The sequence below is a fragment of the Corvus hawaiiensis genome, chromosome 24, assembly GCF_020740725.1.
Source record: "Corvus hawaiiensis isolate bCorHaw1 chromosome 24, bCorHaw1.pri.cur, whole genome shotgun sequence".
In the NCBI taxonomy this organism is placed as follows: Eukaryota; Metazoa; Chordata; class Aves; order Passeriformes; family Corvidae; genus Corvus; species Corvus hawaiiensis.
Window position 1 is genome coordinate 1334661 of NC_063236.1, and position 9075 is coordinate 1343735.

At 63.2% G+C, this 9075-nt stretch overlaps 1 protein-coding gene across 2 annotated transcripts; it reads right to left on the reverse strand.

The window, feature by feature from the left end:
* Nucleotides 1-499: 499 nt before the first annotated feature.
* On the reverse strand, nucleotides 500-5625 carry NDUFA4L2 (NDUFA4 mitochondrial complex associated like 2). Of its 2 annotated transcripts, XM_048327615.1 has the most exons (5): nucleotides 5264-5625; nucleotides 3946-3950; nucleotides 2257-2345; nucleotides 960-1020; nucleotides 500-744 (listed from the first exon to the last, which is right to left on the reverse strand). In XM_048327615.1, the coding sequence occupies exons 1-5, from the start codon at nucleotides 5319-5321 to the stop codon at nucleotides 688-690; spliced, it is 270 nt and encodes an 89-aa protein (XP_048183572.1). In that variant the 5' UTR covers nucleotides 5322-5625; the 3' UTR covers nucleotides 500-687. The 2 variants fall into 2 exon arrangements, with proteins under 2 accessions (XP_048183572.1, XP_048183571.1); XM_048327614.1 differs by lacking the exon at nucleotides 3946-3950 and having other exon boundaries at nucleotides 5264-5508.
* Between the last annotated feature and the right edge of the window lie 3450 nt (nucleotides 5626-9075).

Sequence of the window (9075 nt, forward strand, 5' to 3'; positions counted from 1 at the left end):
CTCATGCCTCAGTGTCCCCATCCTGGTGCTTTCCCCGGTGGGCTCTGAGGGCAGGGGGTGATGCTGAGCTGTGGGGTCGAGTGTGGGGGCCATAGCTTGGATCTTTCCCCCCTTTTTCCTGCCCAGATGGGCACCAGCTGCACCCTGCCCCGTGTCACGTATCCCCGGGGGGGGGGGGGGGTGCAGACGCATCCAGGACATCGCTTGCCACGTGTGGGTGTGACCGCTGCACCCCTCCCAGCTCTTCCCTCTCCTCAGGGGCCGGGGTAGGGGCGATCCTGGAGCGTGGGAGAGCGGAAACAGCATCCGAGGGCTTGTCCTGCTTCCAGCAGGATGCGACCCCCCCCCCCCCCCCCCCCACCCCCGCCCCAGCCTTCCCGGGGGGGTGATAACATCTCCTGCGTTCCTGGCTCTGGGAAACCATAAAAAAATCCCATTTGCCGCCCCTGCCCCCCCCATTAATTTATTACTGTCCTATGAGTTAATTACAGTCACGAGGTGAGGGGCGCAGGGGCACCCACGGGGACGTGGTTTATTGGGGGGGGCTGGCACGACCACGCGGTTTGGGGGTGCTGGGGAAGCAGTGGGAGCTGTGTGTGGTGGCTGTGGCAGAGCTGGGGGGGCCGTGAGGGAGTTTTTGGGGGAGGGGTGGGCTCCCCCGCCAGCCCAGCACGTCCCAGAGGTGGCTCAGAAGCTGGGACGGTCCTTCTTGAGGTTCTTGTAGTCAGTGGAAACTGCCAGAAACTGGAGAAGGGAGGGAGGTGTCACTGCAGCCTGGCCTTGGCCATGGGGGGGGCACAGAGAGCCCCCTCCCCAAATTGGAGCCCAAGGAGTTGGGGGGCTCTGCTCCAGGGCTGATCCCCCCTTTCCCCTTCCAGAGACAAACTCGGTGTTTTGCCCTAAATGTGGCTACCTCCCCGCCGCCACACTGCCAGCCCCCCAGTTCACCCAGTGCTCACTTTATACTGGTCTGTGGGGCTCAGCTTATTCCAGGGTTCAGGATTATTCTTCCGGTCCCAGCTGCGAGGGGTGACAGGGACATCAGCGCCTGTAAGGAGTGGGGGAGAGACCCCCCACCCCGTTGTAGCCCCCCAGCCCCAACACCACCATCCCCAGTTCTCCCTGACACCTTCCCAAACTGGACACGTCCCTTCCTGTCCCGGGAGGGCTGTGGGAGGCCAGTGGAGCCATGGGATGGGGTCCCTGGAGAGAGCAGCTCATGTTGCCTCCCCCCTTCTCCCGTCCCCCCCCCATCCACTGGTGCTGGCCAAGAGCAGAATTTTCCATCTGGGAAAATGTTTGTGTCTGTATCGGGGGATGGAGGGGGGGCCGTGCAGCAAACACAGCCCCCCCGGAGCTGTTTAATGGCATTAATGTGTTTGGGGCATGGGGGGGCTGTTATTCCCCCCTAAACACCCCCCTGCCAAGGTGTCCTGGATCTGCTAATTGTGGAGCTGAGCTCAGCTGGTGCCAGATGAAATCCATGAGTGGTTTTACCGGGAGCAAACAATTACAAACGAGGTGGGGGGCAGTGGGGACATGGGAAAACCAGCCTGGTCACCCCAGCACGTGGAGCTGTCCTGCCCATCTATCCTTTGGGATTCCACAGCCCTCTTTCCATCCATCCATCCATCCATCCATCCATCCATCCATCCATCCATCCATCCATCCATCCTCACACCTTGCTCTTTGCTCATTCTTCCCCACTGGTTTTGTCCATCCCTCCCTCTCTCTCTCTCTCTCCCTGTCCCTTCTCCAAGCATCCCTCTGACCATTCCCCCCTCAATCCCACCTTCCCCACCACCCATCCCATCTCTCCATCATCCTCACACCTCTCCCTCTGCTCATCCCTCCCTGCTGGTTTTGTCTGTCCCTTCCTCCCCCCGCTCCCTTTTCCAACCATCCATCCCATTTCCCATTCCCCTCCACCCCACCCTCCCCACACTCTTGTCCCTTGCCATCAGCCACATTCAGCTCTCACCCACGTCCTTCTCACCCACTCACCTCCTTCCCAGCGCCTGGAGCTGGAGGGGCCCTCCCCCCATCCCCCCAAGGCAAGGGGAGGGGACACAACCCCCCAACTTCCCTCTGGGCACCTCTGGACCCACATTTTCCCCCCCATCCTTCACCATGAAGCTGTGTGTGGGCACCCCAGCAGCTGCTACCACACCTGGCCTGAGCCCCCCCATGCTCTGGGGGTGTGGGGTGAGAGCCCAAGGGGTGCCCCGGGGGTGCCCAGGGCACCTCAACCCGTACCTGACGTCTGGGCTGTACAGCGCCAGCCGCAGCAGGTACAGGACCGCGCTGCCCAGGCCCACACTGATGAAGCCAATGAGGGGAACGAGCTGCAGAGAGAGAGAGAGAGAGAGAGAAATGAAAAATACCCCAATAAAATGAATATTTATCAGGCGGACTGGAGAGTGAAAGGGAGAGCTGACACGCCGGGAGATTTACAGGGGGAATATGGCAGAGCAATCCTGTAGCCGGGCTGCGGTACACAGTGTAGCTGTCAGCTTGAGTGACTGAATTAAAAGAGGGAGAGAAAAATCGGCTCGTGTTGGAGAGGAATTGGATTTGGAATGAGAAATCACTTCCCCTCCGCCTGTGGCTGCCCAGCGCTGGCGCTGCTGAGGACCTGGGGACCCCATTCCCGGCATTCCCAATGTTCCCAGTGCCTCCACTCAGGGCTGAGCCTCAGTTTAATGGTTCCTCCCTGAAGGATTTGGTCCTGGCCACCCCATTCCTGGCGTTCCCAGTGCCCCTGATCAGAGCGAACCTCGGCTTGTGGTTCTTCCCTGAAGGATTGGGTGCTGAGCACCCCATTTCCAGCATTCCCAGTGTTCCCAGTGCCGCTGCTCAGGGCTGAGCCTCGGCTCGTGGTTCCTCCCTGAGGTACTCGGCCCTGGGCAAGGTTTGTCCCCGAGCGACTCCGTGACCCTAGACAGGGTCCCTGTCCCTCCACAGCCCCCCAGGCTCTGCACCCCCTCTGCACCATCTCCTGACAGAGCACGAGACAAGGAGGTCCAGTTCATCTTACTGGGCTGGACTGGACCACGCGGGGGCTGAGCAGCCGGGGGTCCAGCGCGGGTCTGGGGGGCACTCAGTGACCCCAACCCCGCCACATTCATCCTGCCAGCAGGCCCCCTCACCCCCCGCTCCGTGCCCACGGCGGCTCCCAGCGCACCTTGGCTCCATCTCCTCATCTCCGCTCGCGCTGCCAATCCCCCAGTGCCCGGAGCGACGTGGCCTCAATCGGAGCCGAGCCGAGGCGGCTTTGACCTCCCCCAAATTGCCGCGGCCCCCGCGCCGGGGAGGACGCGGGCAGCGTAATGAGCGCGGCGCCAGCCCGTGCCCCTGGGAGGGAGCCTCGTCCTGCCCATTAACGGGAGCGGTGCCGGCGGAGCCGCATCGCCAGCACCTGCCTCGATTCGCAGCTCTGCTCGGCAGCCGCAGCTCTGAGAAAGTGCCCCCGAACTCAACGCCCACCGCTCCGTGACTCAGTTTCCCCACTGGGATGACACTGGGAGGGGGGGGACACGACTGGAAAATATGATGGAAAGGGTCAGTCCGAGCCCTCTGTTCGCTGCCAAGCAGCTCCATGACCTGCATGGGGAAGGGGGCACAGCTGTGTCCCCTTGCCCAGCCTTTGCTCCCCACCGGACCCCCCCATCCTCTCCCAGTGTCCCCAGTACGGCCCAGCTCCTGCTCGGCAGTGCCGTGCCCAAGCCAGGCTGAAACGATGGAGCGCCCGGCAGATGCCAGCGCCCATCCAGGAGGTCAGGGCCATCAGTGGATGATGGTCCTTGGCACCGAGTGCCAGCAGGAGCTGGCAGCAGCCGCTGCCCAAGCGCTGGCAAATCAAGAACCTGCTGCAGCGCCGGGAATTGCTGTGGCTGCTGGAGAAGATTCGGGGCAGCGGGGGCCGTCTCACCATCTGCTGCCGACACCGTCTGGGTAATTAATGGCTGGGAAGAATTAGGGGCAGGAGGAGGCTGCCAAGCCGCAGGTGCCAGCGGTGGAGCCCGATTTCCCCCAGGCACGAGGCGGGTGGGCGGCGGGGCGCGGTGCCAGGCTCTGCCTGGTGGCCGGTCGGTGCCCACCGAGCTGTGCCAGAGGGTTCTGGGCCTGCCAGTGCTGCTGTGCCTCATGGCCACGGTGCTGTGCAGCGTAGCTGGGACATCCATCACTGCCAGGCAGCTGGGCACGCTGCGGCCGAGGATCCATCGCCGGGTGAAAGCGCGGCTACACCTGCCCAGCAAGCTGAGCGTGTGGGATGCATGGATGACACCGCATGGAGCGGGGTGACACCACAAAAATTGCCCCAACAGCCCCTGCCAGCAACAGCCCTGCCGTGTGCAAGAACCCAGGACCCCCCCCATGCCTTTACACCTCCAGTTTGGGGTCCTCTTTGTGCCCCCCAAGTCACTCACTCACAGCTATGGCAGGAACAGAAACATCCCAAATCTCCCCATTCGGAACTGAGGATCACACAGGAGCCTCGGCCTGTGCTGCCCATCCAAGGACGTGGGAAGCACCCTGGAGGTCCCACCTGCCTGTGCCCACGGTGCTGGCACTCCCCTGGCAGTGTCCAGCCCCGGGGCTGAGGCATCTTTTACCCAAACCCCTCAGCTTGACATTTTGAGGGACAGATCTGGGGCTGCTGGGGTGAGTGGGGAGGGGGCTTCATTTCCATCCCCTCTGACAAAGATGTCCCCAGACAGGGTGTAGTGGGTGGGGAGGGACACGGGGAAGTTCCCCTCGCCCACCAGCCGCCTGTTGGGGTGTGGGTAAGAGCTGAGGTACCCCAGCCCGGCTCGGTGAAGGAGCCCCGGCCCCTCGCCAGCGCTGGATGGAGGGAATGGGGTGGGAAGCACTGGGTGGTCTCGCCTTTCCTTGGTGAAGGAGGGATGGGGATCCCCAGGACTCCCGGCTTACCCGGAGGGTGCTGTGAGTGCGGGAGGACAGTGGGAAGGGGAAGCCGGAATAACGCGGGACTGGGGGGCTGAGGAGGGTTTTGGGGAGCGGGAGGAAGAGGAGGCTGAGGAAGGACACAGAGAACAGGAGGAATGGGGGGGTAGGATGGTGAGATGGAGGGATGGAGGGAGAAGGACGTGAGGAAGCCCAGGGGCTCCAGACATGTGGCGAAAGATGGGCAAGGACAAGCCCGAGGGACGGGGGCTGCGCGGTGGTCCCTGCGAGGAGGGGGAGAGGGCAGGGGAGGGATGGAGGGGTCCCTGGAGGGAGCGGGGGCTGGGTGACTCACGCCGGGGGTGCCGTTTGACATGCCGGGAGAACATTCCTCCACGCAGGGGACCCTTCATGGCCAGGGTGGGATCGGTCCGGCGATGACGGCGGGTTCCGAGGTCCGACCGAGGATGGAGGGTGGGCAGGAGGCGAGGGAGGCGTCTGCAGCCGGGCTGGGAGGGACGGGGCGGGTCGGGACATCCCGGCCCGGGGACACGGCCAGGGGGGAGGGAGAGAAGGAGGCTGGGGATCAGATCCTGAGCCCCGGCGCCCTCCGCTCCTTCCAGCCTCCCCCGGGGTGACCGCGATGTCTGGGGGACCGATGAGCGCTGGGTGCGAACCCCGATGTCCCCCCACGGCCTCGGTGTCCCTCCCCACGCGGGGCCAGCCCCATCACAGGTGGCTCCGCACTTCGGTGCCGGGGCGAAGGATGAGCCGTGTGATTCCCGATGACAACTTGGCCGGGGTTCGCCGCCCCCCTCCGCGCCCCCCCGCCCCCCCACCCCCCGCCCTCCCGTTTATGATAAATGATAGAACACCCAATTTACATTTAGCGATGCAAATCTCCCTGGCAGGAACAGATGCTGCCGTGCATATGGAAAGCGGCTATTAGTACCCAACAAAGGACCGGGAGAGGGATGGAGCGGGCGGCCAGAGGCGGCAGGATGGACCCAGCAGGGATGGGGACTCCCACCCTCGGTGAGGGGGGGGCTGGTCATGCTATGGCAGCAGCGAGTGCCAGCACAGCCGTGCCCGTGAGCCCCTACTTTGGAAGTCCTTGGGGTCCCCCCGGAATGCTCCCCTCTCCCACCCAGTTGTGGGGTCCCCCCCACCACGGTGCCACCCACCCTGTCCGATTCCAGCCAAGCCTAAAGGACAAAGGGGAGGATTTTTTCGGGAGTCCATGGATACAAGAGAAGGCTGAGGCACATCCGAGGCCCCGGGTGACATAATTAGAGATCGGAGATGCGATTGATTAAGTGCCACTCCCCGAGACGGAGCATCCTGCCCTGGGCACGGCCCGCGTGTCCTTCGTCACCTTCCTCTGCCCAGGGCGGCCAGGGGGGCACGGGGAAGGGGGGTACGGGGTGGGGGGGCATGAGGGGTCCATGGGGTGTGTGCATAGGGACATCTGTGTACGTGGTGGGACGCTGACCCAGCACCAGAGCACCGGGTCCAGAGGGTCCGGGGGACCCCGGTCCTGTCAGTCCCAGCTCTGTTTTGGGACACCCTGCACCCCCAGCCCCCCATTCCCTGCGGGAGCTCCCCTGGCACATGACGGGATTCCCTGCCCACGGAGCCCAGCCTCCTCCACGCTCATTAATGACTGTAATTAAGAGTTTAATTCCTCACGGTGCTTCCCTGTTCCGTGGGGGTGCCAGGAACCCTCGGGAGCAGCCGTGACGGGGAGCTGGGGGGGGTTCCAAGGCGGGCCCCACCCGAGGGTGACACCATAACCACCAGCACAGAGATGCCACTGGAGCTTCTCCCCCAGCCTGGCACATTAGGGGCCAGCATTTTGGGGGAAAAACACGCAAATCCTGCCCAGAAGGAAAGGAATCACAGCGGCCAAGCCCGGGACACGTGAACATGTGGGGACACGTGTGGGCTACACAGATGTGCACATCTGGGCAGCTCCATGCCCACCCACACCAGGGGGCTCTGGTCTACCCAGTCAATCCATGGGATCTCATCCAGGGGTTCCAGGGGTCCGGGAAGGAATCTCCACCCCAAAATTCAGGGGTCCACGGGGGACTCAGAGGTCTAGAGGGAATACTCACCGAAGCCTCACCCCGAAATTCAGTGGTCTGAGAGGGACTCAGGTGTCCAGGATGGGGCCAGGGGCCTGGGTGGGACCCTCACCCCAAAATCCAGGAGTTCAGGGGAGGGTCTAGGATTCTGGGCAGGCCTTCACTGCAAAATTCAGGGATCCACGGGGGCACCCAAGGATCTGGAGATGACCCTCACCCCAAAATTCAGAGACCCAGCAGAGGACTCAGAGATCTGGGTGGGACAAGGGGGACCACGACCACAAAACTCAGAGATCCAAGGGAACAACCAGGAGCCTGGGGGTACCCAAGGGTGTGGGGGAATCACCTGGGGGGCACCCCGAGGGTCTGGGGGGGGGCACCCCCAAGCCCTGCGGCGCAGCTGCGTGTCCCTGCACACGCACACGTGCACGGCCACGGCCACTCCTGCTCGGCATCCGCGTGGTCACACACGTGAGACACACACACAGAGGTGACATCGCCAGTGCTGAGGCTGGGGGGGCCGGGGGGGGCCCCGGGGGGGGCCTGGGGAGGGGGCTTTGGAGCCCGCGGCTCCGCTGGCAGCTGCTGCACTGGGTTATTTTACAACCGCTCCAAAAATATTATTCAAGATGAAGGAGAATCACGGCTGCTGCGAGCGAGCGAGGGCCGTCGCCGGGAATTTATCACCCGGAATTGGGTGCCCCCCCTGGCACGGCGCCGTGATGAAGTGCTTCATTAATGGGAGATGCTGCGGCTCGGCATGAACGTGCCTGCACCTGAGCACGCGCTTCCGCTGGCTCCCAGCCTTGGAACTGAGCACCCCCCCCGCCCCACGGGCCCCCCCGGATCCCTCCCGTTCCACAGATCCCATGGATTGAACCCACAGCCCCCCCAGACCCCTCCCGATCCACAGATCCCATGGATTGAACCCACAGCCCCCCCAGACCCCTCCCGATCCACAGATCCCATGGATTGAACCCACAGCCCCCCCAGATCCCTCCCGATCCGCAGATCCCATGGATTGAACCCACAGCCCCCCCAGACCCCTCCTGATCTGCAGATCCCATGGATTGAACCCACAGCCCCCCCAGACCCCTCCCATTCCACAGATCCCATGGATTGAACCCACAGCCCCCCCAGACCCCTCCCATTCCACAGATCCCATGGATTGAACCCACAGCCCCCCCAGACCCCTCCCATTCCACAGATCCCATGGATTGAACCCACAGCCCCCCCAGACCCCTCCCATTCCACAGATCCCCTGGATTGAATCCACAGCCCCCCCAGACCCCTCCCGATCCACAGATCCCATGGATTGAATCCACAGCCCCCCCAGAACCCTCCCGTTCCACAGATCCCATGGATTGAACCCACAGCCCCCCCCAGACCCCTCCTGATCCACAGATCCCATGGATCAAGCCCCCAGCCCCCCCAAAACCCCTCCCAGGCACAATCCATAGATCACATTCACAGAACCCTCCCAGACCCCTCCTGATCTGCACATTCCATGGGATAAATCCACAGCCCCCACCCCGTTCCCATCCCAGCTCCACACATCCCATGGGACGAGTTCACAACCGCTCCAGACCTTTCCCGATCCACACAGCCCTTGGGTGAAGTTCCAGCTCCCCCAGACCCTCCCGACCCGCACATCCCATGGATCAACTCCCCCAGACCCCTCCCCATCCACACAGCCCTTGGGTCAAGTTCCTGCCCTTCCAGATCTCTCCCGATCCACACAGAACAAGGCCATGGCCCCCTGTCCCCATCCCGGCTCCACACCTCCCATGGGACAAGGTCACAAACCCCCCTCGACCCCTCCCAAACCCCACATCCCCTGGGACAAGTCCCCAACCCCCCCAGCCCCTCTGGCCCTCCCAGCTGGCACGCACTGGTTGTGCCCCCCAAGTGACACAGGGTCACCCCTTGGGGACCCTTCCCCTTGATCCGCCTCTGCTCCCTCCAGAGCCGTAAATCCCACCGGATTCTGGCGTGGCATGATGGAAACCAGCATCAAAAATTCATCCCAAGTAAAGCAAACAAACAATAAACAAACAGCCGATAATTAAATGGAGAATTA